Source organism: Elgaria multicarinata, chromosome 5, assembly GCF_023053635.1.
Source record: "Elgaria multicarinata webbii isolate HBS135686 ecotype San Diego chromosome 5, rElgMul1.1.pri, whole genome shotgun sequence".
Classification (NCBI taxonomy): domain Eukaryota; kingdom Metazoa; phylum Chordata; class Lepidosauria; order Squamata; family Anguidae; genus Elgaria; species Elgaria multicarinata.
This window is the reverse complement of record NC_086175.1, coordinates 121992371-122018446: the sequence shown is the minus strand read 5'-3', so window position 1 is coordinate 122018446 and position 26076 is coordinate 121992371. Positions and strand designations below refer to the sequence as shown.

Genomic DNA, 26076 nt, shown 5'->3' with positions numbered 1-26076 from the left:
GAGCCGATCTCAATCCCATAAAGAATTTGGAAGCAGAAGTCTTGGTAAAGTGGTGGGTTAAAAGCCTCATGTAGAAAAGCCCTGAGTCAGAACACTGGTCCATCTAAACCCAGTACTGTTGATTCTGACTGGCCATAGCTCTCCAGGATTTCAGAGAGGATTCTTTCCCTGAGATGCCAGGAATCGAACGTGGGACCTTCCGGATGCAAAGCAGGTGCTCTACCAACAGAGACGCAGCCTCTCCCCTGCTTGTATACGCAGGCTCAGGGTGAAGTGATGCTATATCAGGGATGGGGACCATTTAGCCCTCCAGATGTTGTTGGGCTGTACACCTCACTCTCCATTGGCTATGCTGGCTAGAGCATTGCAGTCCACCAACATCCGGAGGGCCACATGGTCCCCACCCCTGCAATAGGTAATTGGCTCCCTGAGCCACCCTTTTGCGTCTGGCTCCATCACCCTCAAACACAGCTATGCACTTGTTGGTGGTCTTTTAGTGGGTGCTAGTAAAAACCCACAAAGTAGATTTTACAAACATGATGTCTGCCACCCTGACGTTACATTAAATTGGACCTATGACAAATCTTGATAAAATAGTTAAGAGCAGAGACACCACACTGACAACAAAGGTCCGCATAGTTAAAGCAATGGTATTCCCCGTAGTAACCTATGGCTGCGAGAGCTGGACCATAAGGAAAGCTGAGCGAAGGAAGATAGATGCTTTTGAACTGTGGTGTTGGAGGAAAATTCTGAGAGTGCCTTGGACTGCAAGAAGATCAAACCAGTCCATACTCCAGGAAATAAAGCCAGACTGCTCACTTGAGGGAATGATACTAAAGGCAAAACTGAAGTACTTTGGCCACATAATGAGAAGACAGGATACCCTGGAGAAGAGGCTGATACTAGGGAAAGTGGAAGGCAAAAGGAAGAGGGGCCGACCAAGAGCAAGATGGATGGATGATATTCTGGAGGTGACAGACTTGACCTTGGGGGAGCTAGGGGTGGCAACGGCTGACAGAAAGCTCTGGCGTGGGCTGGGCCATGAAGTCACGAAGAGTCGGAAACGACTGAACGAATAAACAACAAAACTTTTGATTAAGACATGGTGAGGAACCTCAGATCCATGGGCCAAATTGGAGTCTCGATGAAGTCCTAGGGAGGTTCCCCAGGAAGACCCACCCCCTCATCCCTAACCACCAATCATTTGGTGGCTTCCCAGCTTTGGTGCAGTGTTTCCCCCCTCCATTTCTAAAAGGTTGAAATGCCACTTCTATGGCTTACTTACTGGCAGTAAGAACTTTAAACTAAAAAATGCTGATTATCATTATTATTTGTATTTTTGGCCCCACCTTTTGCTTCCACTGGAACGTGCCCCCCCCTGAGAGCGCCTCAGAAATGGAATTCAGACCTCGGGCTGAAAGAATTTCAATACCCCTGGTATAATGGATGTGAAAAGAAGGTTTGGTTGGCTCTCTGCCTCATTAGAGGCATGGAAGGTCTTATCGGCTGCCAGACAACAGAAATATTAATCTTTTGGAAAATGGCTGCTTCTGCTGAATGTCCAAACTGCCAGTACTGTCCAAAATACCTCTGTATATATATGGGGTGTGCACTGCCTCGGGGCCGTACCCCGAATCTGAACTGAAGTGGGCCAATTCAGCCCCCTTTGGTCTGAATCCAGATTGGCACTAGATCAGGCCAAGCCTGAAGTGCTTCCAATTGCCTCAGCCTGATGCGGGGCAACGGTAAGCTGCTGGCCCCACCCGCTCATGGGACTTACCTGTGCCATCCTGCAGCCGCCATTCTAAAGGAAGATGGGGGCTTTGTAGTTTCCTACACCTAAGGTTGTAAACTATGGAAACGTCCCCATTTGGCTGCCGTAGTTTGCGACCTTAAATCTAGGAAACTTCAGAGCCCCATCTTCCTTTAAAATGGCAGCTCTTATTGGGGACGCACAACAGCAGGACGGCTCAGGTAAGTCCTGCAGGTGGCAGGGGTTGGCAACCAGGAACCCAGGCAGTGGGCATTTATTTATTTATTTATTTTTGCATTTATATCCTGCCTTTTTTCCTCCAAGGAACCCAGGGCGGTGTACATAATCTTCCTCTCCATTTTATCCTCACAACAACAACCCTGTGAGGTGGGTTGGGCTGAGAGTCTGTTACTGGCCCAAAGTCACCCAGTGGCCGAGTGGGGACTAGAACATGGATCTCCCGACTCCCAGTCCAACACTTTAGCCATTATGCCACACTGGCATGCAGGAAACTGCAATGGCTGACCCACTTCGGGGAGTCCAGATCCAGATCTGAAGCTGGTCAGCTCGAGCCTGAAACACCCTAAGCCAAATCGGGGTTGATTGTCTCCAAAGCAAATTGTGTGTGTGTGTGTGTGTGTGTGTGTATTCTTAATTTTGTAATTCCATCATTATCCACTAGAGCTGTGTGACTCTCATGCACCATCTGCTGGAGAAGTTGCTAAAGGACCATCTCAACGCTGGTATCTGCTTTCCGACTTCGGTTAACCTTCCTTCTCATTTGTTTTGTTTTCTGACAACCGTTTTCTGTTCCCACAGTGTGCAGAGCTGGGAATGAAGGCATCCTATTCATTTTGTGACCTGCCCAGAGAGTTTTGGCTACCGGCCAGTACGGAAATGAAATAAATGAACGTGAAATTAGATTAAACAAATGTCCTACAGGCAGATACGGGAATATAACCCTGTAAGGATGGCAGTAGTATTTCTCCCACCCCCTCTCCACAGGGGCACTGTCAAGGAAGAAATGGCGCATGCTCTCTCCAGTGTGAAGAGCACTGTGAATAGATGCCTTTAATGGAAAGAGCAGAATGGAAATCCTCCCGACTGCACCATGGGTAACCAAGAAGAACAAAAAGCAAAGGGAAAAAAACATGTTGGTCCGTAATAATAAGAAAAAAAATAACCCTGGAGGGTGGGGGGTGGGCAGAGAAACAAAATTGGTTTGGTTTCTTCTTCCCCCCCCCCCCCCCCACCGGGTTTGTTTACCATCCAGCTTGATGAAGAAGAATTCTGTGAACCTGAAAACTTACTCTTTTGTGACATTTCAGTTGATTGTAATAAAGGTATTGCCCAACACTGGGCCTGTTCAGAAGACACAGCTTGGCTTTCTAGCTTAACAACCAGGGTTAAAGCCATGGTTTAAGGTGTCTTCTGAATGGGGCTTCTGGATCCTGAACTAATATGGATATTTGTAGAATGTGCCCCTTTCAGGTTCCTCAACAGCAATCTTAACAGGTAAAAAGCAAGCAGCTGAGCCATAGAAAGGGGAGAGATGAAGGGGGGGGGGAGAAGAAGCCCTACCTGGAGAAGCCGGGGATTGAACACGGGGCCTTCTGCATGTAAAGCGATTTGCTGGACTTTTTTGCAAATCAAATCATTCGTAACCATTTAACTCTGTCAAATCATTGTTCTGACAGACTGAGATGGATGGGGGCTAGTGCACCATCTAGTCATGTTATAGATACCTTTCGGCTTCTGCAACCTGAGGATGTGGCCTACTACTTTCTCTTTAAATCTTTGTCCATCCTGGCTTGTGAAATCTGCTAGAGCTGTACCGCCAAGGTGCTCAATGCCTCCTTGAGGGATGGTTAGGTTCCTGCAGCTTTGAAGGAAGCAGTAGTGAGGCCCTAGTTGATGTAAACAATTTTAGATTCTATATTTTGTTGTTATCAAAGGTCTGTCAGGCCCCAAGACTAGGGTGACCATATGGAAAGGAGGACAGGGATCCAGTATCTTTAACAGTTGCATAGAAAAGGGAATTTCAGCAGGTGTCATTTGTATGCACGCAGCACCTGGTGAAATTCCCTCCTCAACACAACAGAGAAAGCTGCAGGAGCCCTGCCGGTATTTGTAATGTGTCCTGGACCTGAACAGTTGTCATAACCATTATAAACCGTTACAAGCAGAAGTGTAGATCCTGCCCAGAGATCATAAACAGAATTTGAAAGAAACTCTCATGCCAGCTGCCACTGTTCCAGATATGACTGTGGAGAATTCTGCATGATTTTACTGTGCTAAATTGCTGTAGCCTGTCAAATATAAATTCAAAACAGATTTGCTGAATCAGAATCATAGGTTTCAACACTGTGCACCTGCCTTTGTAGGGGGATTCATCTTTAGCGATCAGGACTGCAGTGTTCTTGCCATCTCTATCCTGTGGTTTTTTGAGTTTCTTTCGAGAAAGGGATCTGAAGTCATTAATAATGGAACAAAATGTGCATTTACAAATGGAGTATCGGTTTAGCAGGTGCCAAAAAAAACCCCTTCTTTGCCATATGCTGCATTAGGTCTTTGAAAGGTTTGCAACAAAGATTGCAGTTTTCTTCCTTTTCTTTTTTAATATGGACTCCCGGGTGTAGGCAATGTTATTATGAATTTGGCTAACACTTCTTCAGAACATCGGAAGTCATTTCTATGTTCACTTGTTTGCTGAAAAATCTCTCCTTGTGTCAGCTACGGAAACCCTGCGCATTGCAGTGGATTCTAGAGGACACACTCAGATAAACACAAACTTGTACAAGTTGGACTCATATATACACTGCCCAACTCTTGGTTGATGTAAGACAGTGGTTCTCAACCACTTTGGGCAGATTTGGGATGTTGAGAGAATGTCACGGTGCTTTCACAAAATGGCTGCTATGAGGGTCTTGTTCATTCCTGTGCACAAACTAATACATTAGATATATAGTTATATATAGTTGTATTGTATATTATAATATATTCTTATAGTGAACTAGCAAACAGATCCAGCTTCGCACAGGTTGGAATTGCCTTTAAGGTGATATACAGATGCCTTCACGCAAACATACACAGCTGACACAGTTGGATACATTGCGCTCGCCCCACCTGAGTGAAGGCAGACCTGCAGGTACCACTAGGCACGATCCTTACTGTGGTCCACCCCTGTAGCCCTCTGAAGGAGGGGTCTGTCATAGAATCATACAGTTGGAAGAGGCCTACAAGGCCATCGAATCCAACCCCCTGCTCAATGCAGGAATCCACCCTAACGCATCCCTGACAGATGGTTGTCCAGCTGCCTCATGAATGCCTCCAGTGTGGGAGAGCCCACAACCTCCCTAGGTAACTGGTTCCATTGTTGTACTGCTCTAACAATCAGGAAATTTTTCCTGATGTCCAGCTGGAATCTGGCTTCCTGTAACTTGAGCCCATTATTCCATGTCCTGCACTCTGGGAGGATCAAAAAGAGATCCTGGCCCTCCTCTGTGTGACAACCTTTCAAGTATTTGAAGAGTGCTATCATGTCTCCCCTTAGTCTTCTCTTCTCCAGACTAAACATGCCCAGTTCTTCCAGTCTCTCCACATAGGACTTTGTTTCCAGACCCCTGATCACCCTCCTCTGAACCCCATCCAGCTTGTCCACGCCATCTCTCTTAGATGGAGCTGTCCCACAGTAGAGGAGAGAGGACAGGCCTATATTTCATCCTCCTAATCTTCCCTGGCTTCAAACTGTGCTTGTTCTCCCCCCCCCCCCCCCATACTTTAATGTGTTTTTGTTTTGTGTGTTTGTTTTCAATATTTGGGGCTTTTTTAATGTTTAAAAAATATAAAAAAAACAGGAGTGTTGTATGGTTAAAATCTGCTTGTTGCAGTGCTGAATCATGAAGAGAAATGGATCAAATGGAATTGAAGCAGTAAATCTTTGAAAATTTTGATTTTCCGCCTTTTTGATTCAAGATGGCGGCTGCAATTTTCCTTAGGCCTACAACCATCCCAGATAGGGATAGAAAAAAATCCTAAAAGTTTCATAGCAATCGGATATACGGTTTTCGAGTCCGTTGACAACATACAATCAAACACTTCCTTTTATTTATATAGAAGAAAACAGTAAAAACAAAAAACAGTTCACAAGTCCATTGGACACTCAGAGTCATGGGCCCCAACAGTTGTCAATAATAGCCCTATAAACTGTTATAAAGCAGTAGTGTAGATACTGCCAAAGTCCCACTTGGTTTATGTATTTATTAATAACATAGAGAAAATGTTTTAGCTAGATGAATGAGGGGGGGAAAAGGTTCCTCTCATCCAGTATTCTGTTTCCAATTGGCTCAGATGAATGGAAGCATGTTGTTAGATCAGTAATGGACAAATTCCTCCACTGCCTTTTTTCCATTGCATGGACCCAAAGAGAGTTAAAAATTCAATAAAAACAATCAATCAATCCATTAAATCAGGGGAGTTGAACCTCTTTCACCCCCAGGGCTAAATTCCATTTTGGAGAAGCTCGTGGGGGCCAAAGGCCGAATCTACACTAAGCAGGATATTCCACTGCGAAAGCAGCATGAAAGCAGTATATAAGAGGCAGGAGCCACACTACTGCTTTATAGCGGTATTGAAGTGCACTGACAACTGTTGGGGCCCATTGGCCCATATACCGCTTTCATATCACTTTTATAGTGCTATATCCTGCTTGGTGTAGATTATGCCAGTGAAGCTCTTTGGGTGGGCCAAAACACCAGCATATGTTCATTTACAGTTCTCATTGGTGGTAATTTATTTATTTTATTTATTTATTTAAGGATTTTTATGCCGCCATTCAGCCAAAAAAGGCTCTCACGGCGGCTTACAAAAGTATTTCTTGACAGTCCCTGCCCACAGGCTTACAATCTAAAAGACATGACACAAAAGGAAAGGGGATGGTATGAAGTCTTAGGAGAGGCATTTTGACCTTTGAGAATGGGGGGAAAATTGCACCAAAGCTGAGAAACCACCCAAGAATCAGTTGTCGGGGGAAAAGATGGGGGTGCAGCTTGGTAAAGGGGTGTTACCAGTGGAGGCTGGTGGCTCTGATATAAGTGGGGCAGTGAATGTGGAGGCACCTTGGATAGCTCCTTTAGAGTTCTAATTGGTTCTGACTGAAACCCAGAGCGGATTTATCATCCCACTGACATTAGAGCCACCAGCTTCCACTGGGTGTGGCCACCTTGGGGATCTCAGAGGGTCAGATTTGGACTCAGGTCTGAGCTTCTCCACCTCTGAATTAAAACACTCAAAGAAAAACAAATCTATTACTATAGCATAGATTAAATGCTTTAGGGGGAAAGAGCTCCAACACTGTATTGAATGGGCTTCTGAAATAAACGGCTTCTAACAACGGTGGTGCCATGACAGGAAAGGCCCTGCTCTGACTTGTGACTGTCAACCTAACTTCAAAAAGGGAGCAGCCCATGGAACAGGGCCTCACTCAATGATCTAAGGAGGCGGTCACTACCTGTGATAACAATGAGGTACAATTATAAAACACCGTTGCTTTTTGCCTCTCCTTCTCGCTCACAGTTCTCCATCCTTTGTACATTCTCCCATTTTTCTTTCTGGCGTAAGGAAATGAGCACTTGATCATCCTTAATTATTTTACAAACATCCCATTCGACAGGAAGGAGATTTGCCTTAAACCCAAAGGCTGCCAGGTATGAAACGGAGACGATGGTCAACAGAGAGACCAGCATGGTGACCATCTTAAATGGGAAGAGTTGAATGTAGGCCCCGTCTACAAGAGAGCATCCTGGGTAACAGATCACTGGGGGGATCTTCAGGGAGGGCTCCCCTGCCAACAGCCGCAGCAGAAACCCCAAGAGGAACCCAGCGGCTGAGCCGTAAGTGTTGGTGCCATGAACGAAGAGGACACAGCAGAGCTGAGGAAAGAGGAGGGCGTACACCAGCTCTCCGCTCACGAACCAGAGATCAAAAATGGAATGCGAGTAAAAGGCCAGAGCAGCTGCCAGTGTCCCAAACACCACCATGGATGCTCTCATCACCCATAATACATCTTTTTCTGTCGCCTGTAAAAAGAGAGAAGAGAACTTTGGGAAAGCGTTGACTTGGAGGTGAGGTGGCTTGTTACAGGGAACTCACTAACTTCCTAAAACAGGATTTTTCTCCATTTGGGAGAAATGTTCAGGTGGCATCCTGATCTGCAAGTTACTGGAAGGGGGCAGGATTAGGGATGGGCAGAGCTGTCAAGTCCATTTCTGCAGACGTCCTCCTTTTTCCACATCGCTTCATCAGATGGGGTGGGGATCATGTTTCCCTAATGTTGCTTTGCCTCCTGCTTCTGTCCCACAATAGGGACGAGCAGCTTCCTCTTTCTTCACATGGGGAAGAAAGAGGAAGCAAGCAACGACCACATGCCCCATTCAGGGGGCGTTTTTATCGCACAGCTTTTCCTGCACACAGGAGGAAATGGCGGCAAATCCCGTTCTAGCAAAAAAGAAAAAAAACACCCTGGATTTTCCAGGTCTTATTTTGTGACGGGGAAAAGGGCAAAAGGAGCAGGAGACGTGCAAGAGGATCACTGCATCATGAAAACGTCCCGCGAAGAAGCATGAGTGGCCAGTAGCGAATGTGCCATAAAATGCTCATCTGTTGATGCTCCCAAGTCTGTTCATTGCCAGTTGTATGCAGATGAGTTTGGTTTGGTTTTGGTGGAAAAGGTCCATATGTTTTTGTGGTTTAGAATTGTATGTTTTTGTGATTTTAAATTTTTGCATATTGTTTTTAAGTGTTTTTATCCTATGTAAACCACCCAGAGAGCTTCAGCTATGGGGAGGTATACAAATGTAAATAATAATAATAATAATAATAATAATAATAATAATAATAATAATTTAGAATATTATGATTTTTGCATATATATGTGAACATCTTGCAAGATGTATGCATTGACTAAAGCATGTTTGTACACATTTCTGAAACGTACCAATTTTTCTTCAGGCAGTCTCAAATGTTAGTCCTCCATAGAGTAGACCCATTGCAATCAATGGGACTTAAATTGGTCTCATTCATTTCAATGGGGCTACTCTAAGGAGGACCCTTTTCAAATGTGTCCATTTTATCAGACAACTTTTTCCTGCTCCAGAGAACACACTGCGAGCCCAGAGACATACAGATTTCTGGACACAAATTGTGTCTGGTCCGTATCCGTTTCCCAGTGGTGCGGATTGGAGAAATCCACCCCCAAAAAACCTGGGAGAGCTAATTTTTCCACATCTGTAGTCAGGATGCTGCTTTTTTCTTGTTCCTGTATTATCTGGGGGGTGAACATTAATAGCAAAATCTCACCTTTTTCCTGAGAATTTTCCTATAGATGTTGTGAGCAAACATGGAGCTGCCGGAGAGCAAGGTAGAATCCCCAGAAGACATCACGGCAGCTGCAATGGCACCCAAGCCAACAATGGAGATATACGTTGGGCAAAGATAGTGGAGAACTAACGGAAGTATGAGGGAAGCATCACCTCTGTCATTGGGCGTGGGAAGGCCATAGCCTGTTTGATTCCAGTCTTGGAAGGGAAATTCAGGAGCATCGTGTTAGAAGGTTTGCTCAATTTCATCATGCCTATTCACTTCCGAGCCCAATTCAAGGTGCTGGTGCTTACTTTTAAAGCCCTAAACGGCTTAGGACCCAAATACCTGCTTTAAGATCTTCAGATAAGATTGTTCTCCAGCACCAGCAGGAGAAGTACATTATGCAGGGCCTTTTCAGTGGTGGCCTCCTGATTATGGAATGCTCTCCCCACTGAGGCCCACTTGGTTTTAGCACTGTCATCTTTTCAGCACCAGGTTAAGACTCCCAGGAATTTAATGGCATATGAGAGGGGCATTTACCCTATTTCTTCGATTCTAAGACGCACTTCCCCCCCCCCATATAAACATCTCTAAAAATGGGGTGCATCTTAGAATCGCAGGTGTGTCTTAGGGTTTGTTTTTTTCTGATGGTGGTACTGAAATTAGTGTGCGTCTTACAATCGATGGCGTCTTACAATTGGAGAAATACGGTATGCCTGTTGTCTAAACAGCTTTAGTATTTTATTGAAATTGCTTTTAAATTATATATTTAAATTTTATGCTGTTTTATCTTATGAATTGTTCTGAAACTCCACACACACAGAGGGCAGTATAGCAATGAACTACTACTACTACTACTACTACTACTACTACTAATAATAATAATAATATACAGACAAAGGAGAGGGCCTTTTCTATGGTAGCACCCCAGCTCTAGAATGTCCTCTTTGAGGATGTTCGACTGGTTCCAACCTTTTCAGTGCAAGTGCTACTTTATTTCTCCAGGCATTTAATTTATTAATTTAAAATAATTACATTAAATGTTAATTTAATTATTGCTTCTGCTTGTTGCCTTAGTCTTAATTGTCTCTCAGTCTTTATCGTTTGTGTGAAGATTATTTTTATTGCTCTTTCTTTGTAATTTTGAGTTGTTGCATCTTGTACAGCAGAAGACACTATAACCCAAGAAACTATCTGAAACTACTCCTTCCGGATCGGGAGAAGTCCACGATCTCAGCTGACTTGTGCCATTCCGGAAGTAATAGTTTCAGGTTGTTTCTAGTTGTATAAGCAAGAAATATTTTCCCATTGTGTTGGCGGTCGTTCCTGCTAGTGCTCCAGTGGTATTGGATACTGCCCTTAATATTTTTCTCTCTATTGTTGTAAGCCCCTTTGAACACCCATGTGCATTCATGCATGCTGCACATGGATACATATGTAGTGCGGATGGTCATAAAACTATGTATAAAGAACCACGTCCTCCTCTGGGTGCCTACTCCGAGGGAAGCTCAGAGGACAGCAACAAGAGGAAAGAGCCTTTTCTGTGATGGCTCCCCAATTATGGAATGATCTCCCCGATGAAGCCCACCTGGCCAACATTGTTATCTTTTCGGCACCAGGTTAAGACTTTCCTTTTCTCTCAGGCTTTTAACAGCATATATTGAGTTTTAACTGACTCCAGAACTAGCTTTGGCCTGGCTGAGTGTTTAAAAATCGTTTTAAATGTTAGCTTTATTTATGTTTTTGTTTTTAAATTTTGTATATTGCTTTTTAATGTTCAGTCTTTTTAATGTAATCTTTTTAACCTTTGTAAACCGCCCAGAGAACTTCGGCTATGGGGCGGTATATAAATATAATAAACAAACAAACAAACAAACAAACTTTCTTGAACTTCCACTTTACGTTGCATGCTCCTCTGTGTCATTTCTGAGTCTAGGACAGTGTTTAGAGCCAGCAGCACACCAAATCACATCCCTCGTAGTACTGACGTTCCCCAAAACATTGGACCTGCCCAGCTCATTATTACACACGTAGGTTTACCTGTGGAGGCTGCAACTGCTCCAATGAGCACAGAAGGGATGGCCATGACAAAGCACCCCAGGCCAGAAAGATAGGAAATGAGCCTGGCTTGTTTTGGAGAAGAAGCCGAGAAAACCCGCTGGAAATAGGATTGCCACGGGATGCCTCCAAGCACCTGGAAGAGAAGAAGACTCTCATGAACCTACAAATGGCCCTACTGGATCACACCAAAGGTCCATCTAGCTCAGCACCTTTTCTCTAGTACTAGCCACCCAGATGACCATGGGAGGTTCACTTAGCAGGGCACGATGGAGATAGTAGTAGTAGCCATCCTGCTACTTGTCCACAGCATCTTAGTACTGGTACACGGGAATTGCTATTCTTAGCTGTATTTGTGGCTAATAATCATTGACAGGTCTATGACTTGTCTCTCCGGTCGCTGATAGATAAATTCGCATTTGAGCATGATAATTATTAGTATCTGGAGGTCCCATTTTTTTATGAAGAATTCATAGTTTCTAGCTATGATTTCTTTATCCCTTATAGATAATTAGGGCATGACTGAGCATGAAGGACTAATTCCGACCATCTGGCAATTAGCATTGGAAGGTCCTTGCTAGACCTGGCTGGATAAGCCAGCAGGGAGGCGGGGCGACGGCGCGCTAACTGTAGCGCGTGCTGCCCAGCCTCCTAGACGGCTGACGCGCAGGGACTATGGAAGCCCTGCAGCGTCGGCCATTTTTTTTTAAAAGGGCCACGTGCTTCCCGAAGACTCCGGACAAGGTAAGGTTTTTTTTTTACTTAAACCCCCCCCCATCCGGTCCTGATCCCTTCCCATGCCTCCTGTCCATGCTTTCCCCGCCCTCCCTCCCCGTCCCCATCCCCCGTGTCGCCCTCCGCCATCCCCCGTGTCGCTCCTCCTCCACCATCTCCCTCCCTGTCCCGTGTCACCCGTCCTCCCTCTCCTTCCCTGTCCCGTGTCGTCCTCCGCCATCTCTCTCTCCTGCCGGTCCGGCCTTCCCCCCCCATCTCCCCCCCTGGGATCCCCCCGGCCCGATGGGCACAGCACTGAGCGCTGTGCCCAGTCTGTGGCTTTTCCTGGCTACTCGCGAGTAAGCGAGTAGCCGCAAAAAGCCACGGACCTTGCTAGATGTTCCGCAGCCCTGGCTTCAGGCCGGGGCTGCGGAAAAGGCGCGCCATAAGTGACTTTGCTTATGGCACGTTAAGGCAAGCTTCAGTGCGGCCTGGGCCCGTATTCCTCTGTGCGTCATCTGGACGCACAGCAGGGAAACCGGGTCTCAAAGCGCGCTAAGGCCTCGTCTAGCAAGGCCCGAAGTCTCACTCCCGACTACTTTTGGCTAATAAACAATGATAGGTCTATGACTTTGCCTGTCATTGATAGATACTTAGCAGCTGAATGTGGAGGTCCCATTCCTAACTTTTACAGCTAATACCCATTAATAGATCTATGACTTCTACCCCTGATAGATTCATCCTTTAAGACATCCTTTTCGACATTCAGTTTAGAATGACCATTCTCCCAATGTCTTACAGAAACACATTTTTCCAGCCTACCTAATACAAACATTGCGATGGTCTGGCTATAAGAGAGCTTTGCAGCAAGCACCAATTTCCTAGCCACTCGCCTCAGGAATAGTCCTTACCAAATATAAAAAGTCATCCATCCACCTTCCAAAATATTGCATTTCTACTTTTCCGATCCATGGTGCTTGGAATGAGTTGTGGGTAGCGGTGTAAGAAATGCTTTCCGTGGCAGAGTTCATCATGGCGAATGGGATGCAAAGCCACTTGCGGTGAAGACAGAAACATCAGAATTATTTCAATGTTTCCCCCCTTTCTTCTGGCCTTCAAAATTTTCCATATGCTTCCACATTGACTTAAGCAGTATCCAAATGTTCACCGACTGAATTATGTCTAGGATCTGACTGTTGGCTCTGCCCCACCCCTGGCTCGTGGCTACACTCTATACCTTCATTCTTGAAGCCAATATACCAAGCAGAGGGCCTTCTTGGTGGTGTCCTCCCCACTATCAATTATGAAATGATCTCCCTAATGAGGCCCACTTAACACCAATATTTTAAACTTGTGTAGACATTTGGCAGCATATAATGAGGTTTTAATCAGCCACCAATCTGGTCACTCTATATCCCATTCTTTTTTATGGGTCTCAGACCTACTGACTGCAGAGGTTATTCCAAATCTTATGCAATGGGTTAGACCAGTCTTAACATTTTGTACCCATAAGAGCCCTAGGGGTTGTCTTCACAGTGCCCAGTTGGCACTGCGAAGGGGTAATCTTGATGCCGAGGAGGGAGCACGGGGTTTCCTGCAGCCATCTGGGTACTGGAACCACCCCAGCCCTCTTCCTGGTGGAAAGGTGACCAATCGCTGGCCGCCTTCCACCAGGCACTGCCCCTAGATTGGCCCCAGAGCGAAGTCAGATGACGGAAGAGCCGTACTGACATCGCTCCGATTGAAAAAGTCAGGGTAAGTCTCCAACTTTTTCAATCTGCAGCTTCACGAAAAAGCCCTGCAGCGGCTGTGAAGCTGCGCCTGCATTGTAAAACTGACGCAGTGCAGATCCGCAGTCTACCCATGTATAGAAAGCCCCCTAGAGCGATTAAAGCCATCACTCATATGTGTAGAATCTGATGCTGTATTTTTAATCACTCCGATATTTCAAGCGAGCGGTAAAACAACAGTACGAGGACTTACCAAGCTGGCTGTTATAAGGAGCAGTTGAATTACATCTGTATATGCAACGGAGTACAAACCTCCTAGGGAAGTATAGAGTATAACTGTGCATGCAGAGGCAATGATGGCTATGTAACCTTGGATATCCAAAATGACCTTCATGGTTGCTCCTATGAGAAAGGACAATGTAGAGCTGTAGCAAAACATGTCATGGCATACAGTTTCCCGTACATAAATGCATTCATGTGTAGCACATGCCAAAGAATCATTTCCAGAGCAATCCTATGTACGCCTGCTCTGAAGTTGGGTGGCCATGCGTCTGGGTCCATCGCTGAGTGGACAACAGAACAAAAGGCAAGATGCAGACAGAATGGATTTTACACACATCACACATCCCTGGGTTGTAGGGCCCTTGACTTCAGCCCCATAGCCCATCCCTAGCTCCACTAGAGCTAGGAACCCTCTGTCTGGAAGCATACCAGGCCTCTGTCGACTGACTGCATTATTTTAGGGTGACCAACTGTCAGGATTTCCCCAGATTTGTCCTGTTTTTTGTTCTTTCCATGATGTCAGGGGGGATTTTCTATAATTTTCAATAATGTCCTGGAATGACACACCTTCCTCTTTAAGGCTGCCATTAGCATGGCAGGAGGGAATGACATGCTTTCTTGAGGCACATCATTCCCCCACCCCGAGCTCCAATTGAGGTCTTAAAGGGGAAAGTGGGTCATTCGTGGACATTATAGAAAAGGCCCCAATTGGAGTGGATGGTGGTGGTGCAGAATGAAATCCTTTCCCCTCCTCCACTCCAATCGGGTTCTTTAAGGTGGCGGGGGAATAACATACTTTCTGCAGGACTCAGAAAGCTGCTTCCCCACACACACACTAGGTGTTCTCTTTTTTGGTTTCCCAAATATGGTCACCCTACATTATTTAGGGCAAATCACTTCACTGCTCATCCCCTAAGTTTCCCCATTTATATAAGAGGCTGTCCAAATGTCAATCAGCTAGAGTGGAACTGAGGGCTGCAAAGGTTCACAGGCCATAATTAAAGCACTTATTGCTTCTGAAAATGCCTCGAGAGATCAATAAATCGCTTAGGGGATGTGAAGCCAGTCTCTGCTGCCTATGCTGCGGCTTGGGGTGAGGGAGGCTATATTTGGTGTCCATTCTTAAGAAGAGCAAGAGACATTTAGGTACCTAAGGAAGCAAGAATCGCTGCAAACCAGAATATGTCTGCTATCAATGGTGGAATAAACAGGAGACTTGCCATCACGTTCCCATAAGTTTCTTGGATTGGATCCATCATTGTCACGTAATTCTTCTCTCTCATTGGATCGACAAAGAAGAGCCCACCTGTTAAAAAACAGTCGTTTCACCATCAATTTTTGCATGTGGCAGGCCGGCAAGGTGTCTTCTTTTAATTTTATAGAGGACCATCCTGTATTTACTTACTTACTTATTTCTTTTCTACACTACCCAATAGATCAGCCTTTCTCAACCTGGGGCGCTCCAGATGTGTTGGACTGCATCTCCCAGAATGCCCCAGCCAGCTGGCTGGGGCATTCTGGGAGTTGTAGTCCAACACATCTGGAGCGCCCCAGGTTGAGAAAGGCTGCAATAGATGAAGTTCTCGGGGAGATTCAACACAATTCACAAGTTAAATTACAGCATAAAAATGTCAATACACAGAATTTGTAAAACAATTTGAACAGCTAAAAACAATTTCAATAAAATGCTAGACCTGTTCAAACAGCTGAGATGAATGCCCCCATCATATGCCATTAAATGCCTGGGAATTGAGGCTAGTCTTAATGACAATGTCGGTGCCAGGAGGGCCTCAATGGGGAGATCATTCTATAATCACAGGGGCCACCCCTGAAAAGTCCCTCTCCTTTGTTGCCACTTCCTGAGACTCCCTTGGAGGTGGCTCTTGGAGGAAGGCCTCGGATATTTGAAGGGCTGTCTTGTGCAATTTCAGTTTAAATATAACAAACCATCAGAACTGTTGGCTCCAGGACAGCAGCCTGAACAGGCGTGCACTGCTCAATCTTCTGCATTATGGTGAGATGTACTGCATTTCTAGTTAAATTGTAATAATTATTTCTAAATTTTATGCGAATGGCAGCTGTAAATGGGCCATTTATGCGATGTTACAGGTAGAAGTGGACCATTAACACAATGACCCCTTTATGGCTGCCATTTGTGCAACATGGCTACCAGGTGGCTACCAGGAGGAGGGCCATCTCTGCTGTGGCACCCCGGCTGTGGAATGAACTCCCTAAGGAGGTTCGCTTGGCACCTACATTATATTCTTTTAGATGCCAGTTGAAGACCTTTTTATTCTCCCAGTATTTTAACAGTCTATAAATTAATTTTAACTTTGCTGTTTTAAATTTGTATTTTAAATTTGCATTTTTGCATTGCTGCTGCTTTTATCTTCATTGTGCTTTTATATTGTATTTTATATTATGGTTTTATACTATTGTTTTGTTTTGAATTGTCTTAAATTTGTAAACCGCCCAGACAGCTTCGGCTATTGGGCGGTATAGAAATGCAGTAAATAAATAAAATAAATTACTTTCCTGGAAAATTCTGAACCTCCATTTTTGTGCAAAATGGTAGCTCGCTTAGAGGACAGGCTTGCTGGGCTCTTGTTGAGTGCTCGCTGGGCCTATCAGAGGCTGACATGGAACGGTGAGCAGGGGCAGGTGGAGTTGGCAGGGGCTCAGTGAGCACCTGGTGAAACCAAGAGCAGGTGAGTCCATCCATCCCTAAGGACAGCATGTTCACATTTGCCTCTAAAATGAAGGCCAGTTCACTGATCATTGGGTGCATTCTAGGATGAAAATCCTTCTGATTTTGATTTCCCAACCCTGCCAAGTGACTCTTGTCCACATCCACCCCCACAGGCAGGTGTCCATCTTTGGCACTGTATCACAAGCGGTTCTTTTTGAGCATTGGTCAATGAGTGCCGGCACATGAACATTGCACATGGCCATCCCTCAATGGCATCCCCAAGAGATCTGCACATGACTGGTTGGCAGCTCTCAGGAGCATTTATTCTTCTGGTCAACTCACCAAACTATGTCCTAGAGAAGCGTAACATTTCACTGACTGACATCTAACTGTTTAGTATTTGTGGCCAACTTTGGAGTTTCACTGAATTTGATTTGCCTGATGAAGAACCATGTGTTGCAAATTCCAAACCACTACAAAAATGGAGTGTGTGTCTTTGCATATTGAGCCTCAGGGACTTCTCATATAGGAGAAAGGAAATTCTTGAGGAAAGCAATCTTAGTCGTATTCAAACTCACCAAAATATAAGTTATGGATACATTTTTAAGCATTTCCAATCTTGGGGGAGGGGGGAAACCCACTAGATTTTAACAAGTAAAGCATTACATATTTAAGCTTTAAAATCATCTTTACCAACAAGGAGGGACAAAGCAAATCCTGCAGGGGCTTGAACCCAGGCTAGTCCTCTTGAAGGAAGATAGACAATTTCAGCTGTGCCATTGATATATCCTCCGCCAACCCATGTTGCTGAAAGGAAGCAAGAGGAAGAGGGATGAGATATTAGTGAGTGTATCTACACTGCAAACGTGCAGGGTACACTGTTGTTCGATGAGCTTTACTTCCTGCAAAGAATCCTGGGAGTTTAGGTTTGGTAAGGATGATGCTGGCAATTCTTTGTTGGAGATTCCAACCACACACACACACACACACACACACACACACACTCACTCCCAAACACACATCTATTTCTCACAGAGCTATTCACAGGGTTCTGGAAAGAAGGAATGGTTACGAGAATGATTTCAAATCTTTGGATTAGACGCACAATATGTGGTATTGGAAAGGTATACAATACACTAGATTAGTACACAGGTGGACAGGTGTGCTACTTTACAATCTTCTATTTGAAGAGCTATTAGAAGGACAGTCTTCTATTTGAAGTTTTCCTCTCTTTTATGGATTGTAAGTCACAAGAACATAAGAAGAGCCATGCTAAATCAGACCAAAGGTTGGTCTAGTCCAGCATTCTGTTCACCAAGTGGCCAACCAGCTGTCAACCAGGGACCAACAAGCAGCACATGGTGCAACAGCAGCATCCCACCCATGTTCCCCAGCAACTGGTGCACACGGGATTACTGCCTCTGATACTGGAGGCAGCACATAGCCATCAGGACTGGTATCCACTGATAGCCTTCTCCTCCAGGAATTTATCCACCACCCCCCTTTTAAAGCCATCGAAATTGGTGGCCATCACTACAGCAAATTCCATAGTTTTTAACTATGCACTGTGTGAAGAAGTACTTACTTTTATCTGTCCTGAATTTCCCACCAGTCAGCTTCATGGGATGAACCCGGGTTCTAGTATTATATGAGAGGGATAATAATACCTCCTCTTTGTTTCTCAGAGGCCCTGTTTCAGCTCGTTTTCTGTCAGCATTTTGCCACTTGAATTGGCTATTAGAGGAAGTGATGGTGATACATGCTATACATCCATTTTGAAATGTTTGCACTTACCAGTTGCCGTGAACAGTCCAATGAAAAAGTTCATGTTTCTGTCTCCCACCATGGCTACTTCACTGGGCTTCTTGTTCTTCTCTTTCTTGGTTTTCCGGGAAGCCCATATTCCAGTGGCTAAAGTCAGGACATAAAATACAACCACAGCTACCAAGCCACTTACGTTCAAAGCCATTTTCCTCAGATCTCTTTGTTCAAGCAGCAAACCTTTGAGTTTTGCCAGATGAACCGTATGCGACAAAGTGGCTCACAGCTAATAACAGAGTAACTGAACTGGGAAGGTTTTTGAAAAATGCAAGGAAAAAACCCTACGACCTTGTAGACAAGACACAAAACTCTACCCCGCTCAAGCCAGACAAAACAATTTCTACTGAATGTTCAATGGCGAAAAAAGAAAAAGAAAATGGAACCAAAAAATGTGAGTCTATCTTCCGGATTAATAAACACCACACCTAGAAAGTAGGTGTAATGAGATCAAGTGAGAACCTAGACTTGAGTATGGTGTAGAGCAGGAGTGGAGAACCTCCAATCTGTGAGCCAATTTGGACCTTCATGGATCTCAGTCCAGTCCTCCAGATTCTCTCCAGCCACATCCCTTCCCCTTGTGCTGTCTTGCCAAAGGCAAGAAGTTCGTGGGATACAGGGGCAAGGACTATTTATTTATTTATTGCATTTATATACTGCCCCATAGCCGAAGCTCTCTGGGCGGTTTACAAAAGTTATCCAACCCCCTTTTAAAGTTATTCCAGTTGGTGGCCATCACTACAACTTGTGATAGCGAATTCCATGGTTTGACTCTGTAGTGAGTGAAGAAGTCCTTCCTTTGATCTGTCCTGAATCTCCCACCAATCAGCTTCATGGGATGACCCTTTTGGGTTCTAGTATTTTGAGAGAGGGGGGGAAATGTCTCCCTATCCACATTCTCCACACCATGCATCATTTCATGTCTCCCCTTAGCCTCCTTTTTTCCAAGCTAAACAGCCCCAGCTGTTGTTGCCTTCCTTCATAGGGGAGATGCTCCAGCCCTTTAATCATTTTAGTTGCCGTTTTCTGTAACATCAGGAGGCATTGCTGGTCCTTGCTGGTTCCCCATCAAAAGCACCTGGACAGCAAAGTGAGCAAGGGGCAAAGGTCACCTGGTCACAGTTTTCCACATTATGGTGAGATGTGCTGTATTCCGCTTTAAATTATAACAATTATTTCTAAATTAGCATTTATATATATTAATTAGCATAAGCAAATTTTATACATATTGCTCCCTCTTTTGTGTGAAGCATGCCTTCTCCCTGACTGTTAGAGCAGTACGACAATGGAATCAGTTGCCTAGTGAGGTTGTGGGCTCTCCCACACTAGAGGCCTTCAAGAGGCAGCTGGACAACCATCTGTCAGGGATGCTTTAGGGTGGATTCCTGCATTGAGCAGGGGGTTGGACTCGATGGCCTCGTAGGCCCCTTCCAACTCTGTTATTCTATGATTCTATGATTCTTTTTTGAGGATTCACAAGTGGCCACTCTAATGTGGGTGTACGGCTTTGGGTTCATACCCACGGCTGGAACGTGGACCCTGAATTGAACCCTGGCTGCTCCAGTGAAGGTAGCAAGTGATGGACTAGAACTTTGACTGAGGCCCAAGAAAGCTGCTGCTACTTGGGGTTGAGAATACTGGGCTAGAGGGGCAAAAAGTGTGACCTGTTCACACTGGAGGCCAGTGGCTTCGATTTGGGGTGGGTGGGTGCTTTGGGGTTAGGATTCAGCATTTTGGATAGCTCTTTTAGAGTTCTGACTGGTTCTGACTGAAACCCAGAATAGATTCACAGCCCCACTGAAATCGGAACCACCGGCCTCCACTGCCTGGCACAGCTTCTTTGGGAGACTCCTGGGCCGGATCTACACTATTGCTTTAAAGCGCTTTATAACAGTTTTATAGCGCTTTAAAGCAGTTAAAGCGCTTTATAACGGTTATAAAGTGCTTTAGTTTAAAGCAGTAGTGCAGATCCGGCCCTGGGCAACTTTTTGGAAGAATAGAGGTGGGCAACTTTTGGTTCTCCAGGTGTTTTGGCTCAGAACACCAATCGTCCCTCACCATTGAATATGCTAGTTAGGGCTGATGGAAGTTGTAGACCAAAACAGCTGGAGGGCCACAAATTGCCCACCTCTGATGCAGACGCCACAAGTTGGACAGCAGTATAGTTATGCGTGAATAGTGTAGCCACCAGGGCAGGCCCAAGATAATGTGCAGCCTGAGGCAAACAACAAGATGGTGCCCCCTCCCATTCCATGTACAAAAGCCATCTGCACTGGTAGTTGAATCTTTCTTCCACACTGGTGATGGAACAGCATCCTCCCTTGCACCTGAGGACATCAGGGGGGATCTACACTACTGCTTTAAAGCGCTTTATAACAGTTTTGACAACTGTTGGGGCCCAGGACACACTGCATATGCAGTTTTCAAAACATTTTCAAAGTGCTTTAAAGCGCTTTAAAACCAGTTGTGTAGATCCCCCCCCCCCCAGGCTATCTTAGGGAGTACAGGCTTGGTGGTGCAGCATGCATACTCTCTCCTTCAACATCCTGCTGCTGTCTCCCAGCATCTGCTGCCTGAGGCAGTCCCCTCACTCTGCCTAATGATAGGGCCCAGCCCTGATAGCCAGAACAGTTCAAGGGTTACCGAGGGGTGTGTGTCTCTCCCAAGCAAATTGGCACCCTTCAAAGAGGAGGCTTGCTGACTGAAGGGTAAAGATATAAGCAATTGTTCCTGTATACATCGTTGTGTTATTCATATGTGCTCCCCGTGAAGTGAGGGAGAGTACCACAAGAAAGAGGCTCGTTTGTGTGTGTGTGTAAAGAGGTCTCAAAACAGAACAAAAGGACCACAAAAATTATAATATACTCAATTACAAAACTAATGTAGTCAATCACAAGGCTAGTGCTAGTGTAAATCAAAATGTAATTGCAAAGTTTACAAGAATTATTCTAGAGTATACAGGTACACCACGCTGTCTGAGATTTAACAAGGATAAATGCGGTCATATACAGTGAAGTAAGTTAATACAGTTGATGTTCCAACCCAAATTATCTAGGTCAATTTTAACAAAAATAAAAGCTGTCATACATAGTAAATACTGAAAGACAGGATGGGCGTTCCCCCTCCCTCCCTAAACGGCAACATCCCCTGGCCAGCTCAGACTGTTGCAGCAACATGTCATTCATATTTATTTATTTATTTATTGTTGCATTTATATCCCTCCTTTTTTCCTTCAAGGAACCCAAGGCGGCGTACATAATTCTCCTCCTTTCCATTTTTTCCTCACAACAACAACCCTGTGAGGTAGGTTGGGCTGAGAGTCTGTGACTGGCCCAAAGTCACCCAGTGCGTTTCCATGGCCGAGTGGGGACTAGAACCCGGATCTCCCAACTCCCAGTCTGACACTCTAGCCACTACACCACACTGGCTCTTATTTAATGCAGACATGCAGAACGCTCAAATCTAGCTCTCCAGGGGTCCCCAGCTGGCCCCACCCCTTCCCTTAGCCCCGCCCACTTCCCCAAGCATTGATCATTTGGGATTTTCCCAACTTTTGCATAGATCCCCCCGCCCTCTAAATGGTTGAAATGCCTCTTGCACAGCTTCGTTACTGGTATTTTTTGATATTGTGACCCACCCCCCTTTTCCTTCATTTCCGCAATGTGGTCCTCCAAGAGCTTTTCTGAAATGAGATGTGGCCCTTGGGCTGAAAGAGGTTCTGCACCTCTGATTTAAGGCACAATCCTATGCAGGTTTAGATCGAAAAAAGTCCTACAATTCCCAGCATTGCCCAGCCAGCATGGATGGTTGGGGAATGCTGGGAGTTGTAGGAATTTCTTTTTCTATCTAAACATGCATAGGATTGCACCTTTAATGTATCCACCATTCCCAACCTGGCACACTTCAGATGTGCCTGTCCCTATACCGGCCAGGGATTATGGGTGTTGTAGTCCAACACACCTGGAGAGCATTAGGCTGGAGAAGGCTGTATCAGATCTTTCAGCTGGCCATTTAGAGTTGCAATTCACACAGATGTTGAATTCTTACACAAACCAAACAACAAACGATAGTGAATAATGCAACAGTGGAAATGAGAGGACGCGTCATCTACAGAAAAAAAGACAAGAGGTAATCATGCTTTTTCACTTGGCTTTTCTACACAAGGCATTTATCATGCACTCATCATTCCCTACTCATGGTTGTTTACAGGTTCTTTAGAAGATGACATGAACCCCCAGTTTCGCTTCTGTGTCTAAAGAGCACTTTGGGCGAGTTTTTTTTTTTTTTTTTTTTAGAGCAACCACTTTTTTCACTTGTGTATTTACACTATTCCTGTATACTGTACACTGAGTGACAACGGACCAGTCACTGACTCTCAGCCCAATCTACCTCACAGGGTAGTTGTGAGGTTAAAACACAAAGGAAGAGCAGCATGTTAGATGCCCTGGGTTACTTGCAAGACAGAAAAAGTTGGGATAGAAGTGTAATAATAAATAGATCCACCCTTCCTCTGTATGTTTGCCCAATTGTTCTTTTTTTTCTTTTAAATAACCCCATTGTGGTGCTTGCAGTGCCACGATTCCATAGTTCTGGGAAACGTAAATTTATTTATTACATTTTATATTTATTTATTTACTTTTATTTTTATTTATTTATTATTTATTTATTTAACCATTACGAATTTATTTATTTATTTATTATTTTTAATTTTATTTATTTATTTCTTGGGAGGAGAGCAATGACAAATCTTGATAAAATAGTTAAGAGCAGAGACACCACACTGATAACAAAGGTCCGCATAGTTAAAGCAATGGTGTTCCCCGTAGTAACCTATGGCTGCGAGAGCTGGACCATAAGGAAAGCTGAGCGAAGGAAGATAGATGCTTTTGAACTGGGGTGTTGGAGGAAAATTCTGAGAGTGCCTTGGACTGCAAGAAGATCAAACCAGTCCATACTCCAGGAAATAAAGCCAGACTGCTCATTTGAGGGAATGGTATTAAAGGCAAAACTGAAGTACTTTGGACACATAATGAGAAGACAGGACACCCTGGAGAAGAGGCTGATGCTAGGGAAAGTGGAAGGCAAAAGGAAGAGGGGCCGACCAAGGGCAAGATGGATGGATGATATTCTGGAGGTGACAGACTTGACCTTGAGGGAGCTAGGGGTGGCGACGGCCAACAGAAAGCTCTGGCGTGGGCTGGTCCATGAAGTCACAAAGAGTCGGAAGCGACTGAACGAATAAACAACAATATTTATTTATTACATTTTTATACCGCCTAATAGCCGAAGCTCTCTGGGCAGTTCACAAAAAAGAGTAGTGTGGTAGACATGTGCAAGCCTGATAGAGAGGGGATCAGAACTGGACTCTGCACTGTGTTCAGGAGAGGGTGAACAGGAGGTTGAGGGATCTGGAAACCAAGGCCTGATCTTCACCAAGCAGGATATCGCACTATACTGAAAGCAGTATATAAGAGGCAGGAGCCATACTACTGCTTTATAGCGGTATTGAAGTGCACTGACAACTGTTGGGGCCCATTGACACATACTATATCATATACCGCTTTCATAGTGCAATATCCTGCTTGGTATAGATTAGGCCCAAGTCTTGTGAGGAATGGCTGAAAGAGCAGGGTACGTTTAGCTTGGAGAAGAGAAAAATTAAAGGGAAATGTGATACCAGTGTCCAAATAGGCTGTATGCAGTGTAATTCTAGCCCTAGTCCTATTGATTTCAGTGGGTCTATTCTAAGTAGGACAAACATTGGATACAACCCAATTTCTGAAGGGATATCACCCCAGAGATCATAGAGCAAAATTGTTCTCTGTGGCTCCAGAGGACAGGATACTTAGTACTAATACTTAGAAATGCTAATACTTAGTGCTTATACTTAGAAGTACTAAGACACTGCAAGGAAACAGATTTAGTTTAAGATGAGAAGCATCCTAAAAGTGAGAACTGTTCAACAGTGGAACAGACTTTCTCAGGAGGTAGTAGGCTCTTTCTTTCTCTTCTTTCTCTTCTTGCTGGAGGTATTTAAGCAGAGGCTGGATCTGTGCGAGATGCTGTAATTGTATCCTGTACTACAGGTCTGCATTAAGCTCAGAATCCCAAATGATCTAAGACCAGCCCTGGTAAATAATATAACAGCATCGGTCAACCAGCAGAAAGAGTGTCGTGTTGTTCTTAAGAAGCTCTGGATGGAAATAGGCAACCAGGAAACACGCAGCCATTGCTATGGGAACATTTGTAATGTGATGGCTTTGATGGTGCTGGTGGAGTTGGTGGTAGGTAAATGCCAGCTACTTGGTAAGGCCACCACTTCCCCAGATTTCTAAGTGAAGGTGTGTGACAAAAACCAGAGTGGAAGTGATGGGATGGTTACAGATGATAAATGGTCTGCCTTTTATCAGAAGAGCCCTGCGGGATCAGATCAAAGTTCCATCTAGTCCAGATGTTGTTGGATTCCAACTTCCATCAGCCCCAGCCAGCAGGGCCAGTGGTCACGGGTGATGGGAGTTGTTGTCCATCAACACCTGGGTGGCCACAGGTTCCCCATCTGTGTTCTGATCTACCAAGGAGGGTTGACTGCTTTGTGATTCCCCCTGCTAAAGTTTTTTTGGTACTTCTGCAAACCTTATGACCCCCCCAAGCCTGCTGAGGCCCCGTCTTGTTTCCCATAGGTCCCATTTTTGCTGCAGTTATATTGGCGCTCATCAGCTGAGTTTGCTATTAGAAAGTGTGATGATACTGCCTATAAATGTTCCATGTAGTTGTCAGACCTGACATCCAATGATAGACCTATCTTCCATAAATATGTCTCTTTCTTTTTAAAAATCTGTTTAAGAGACTGGCCCTCACCATTATATCTTGCGGCAGTCAACTGAGGGAACCCTGTATTGGATGAAGAAGTACTCCATGTGTCTATCCTGAACGTAATCGAAGCCAATTTTATCGGGGTGGTGGTAGTGATTTTCTTCACAGTTCCACTTTGCTGCTGCTTCCTGATAAAACCCCATGATATCACCGCTGTGGGGTGGGGGTGGGAAAACCCCATGGCCAGAGGGAGCGTGGGCTTTCCAGCAGCCATCTGGCTCATCAAGGCTGCCCTTTGCCCGGCCTCCCCGCGCTTCTGGCAACCAAACAGTGGTGGCGATCCATCCCCACCCCCAGCGTGAACCCAAAGCAAGGTCCTTATTGTCACATGGAAGGGCAGTGGTGACCTCGTAACAAATGGAAAAGTCTCAGTAAGTCCATGACTTTTTTTTAATGCGCAGCTTTTGGGAAATGCCCTCTGATACCTGCAAGTTGGCAGCTGCGTCATATAACTGATACAGCGCCAGCGTACAGTCACCGTGGGATAAATAGGGCTTCTAGACAAGCCCAGGGTGACCTGAATTTTAAACCTTTTCTACATGGTTCCTGGTTGATTTCTTCCGACCCTTTGCTTGATTTCAAAGGGGAGAGAAATAAAAGTAAAGTATAATCTCAGAAAATCTTAAATAAAATTACATCACCCTTTCCTTCTAACTATATAGAAATTCTCATATACATTTTTGATGATTCCTGTATGAGTATCCTTTGTGATTCTTCTTCCTAGAAATATATAGCAATACACACTATCTTGACTGTACACGTATTGGTCGGTTGTTGAATCTGCCTTCTTCCTAGTCTGG

General features: G+C 44.8%; 1 protein-coding gene across 1 annotated transcript; it reads right to left on the bottom strand.

Annotated features, from left to right (window-relative positions):
• Positions 1-7284: 7284 nt before the first annotated feature.
• On the bottom strand, positions 7285-18554 carry LOC134399363 (high affinity choline transporter 1-like). Its single transcript, XM_063127386.1, has 8 exons — positions 18380-18554; positions 17279-17392; positions 15047-15202; positions 13868-14016; positions 12796-12939; positions 11153-11306; positions 9110-9327; positions 7285-7830 (listed from the first exon to the last, which is right to left on the bottom strand). Exons 1-8 carry the CDS (start codon positions 18552-18554, stop codon positions 7285-7287), a joined length of 1656 nt encoding a protein of 551 aa, XP_062983456.1.
• Between the last annotated feature and the right edge of the window lie 7522 nt (positions 18555-26076).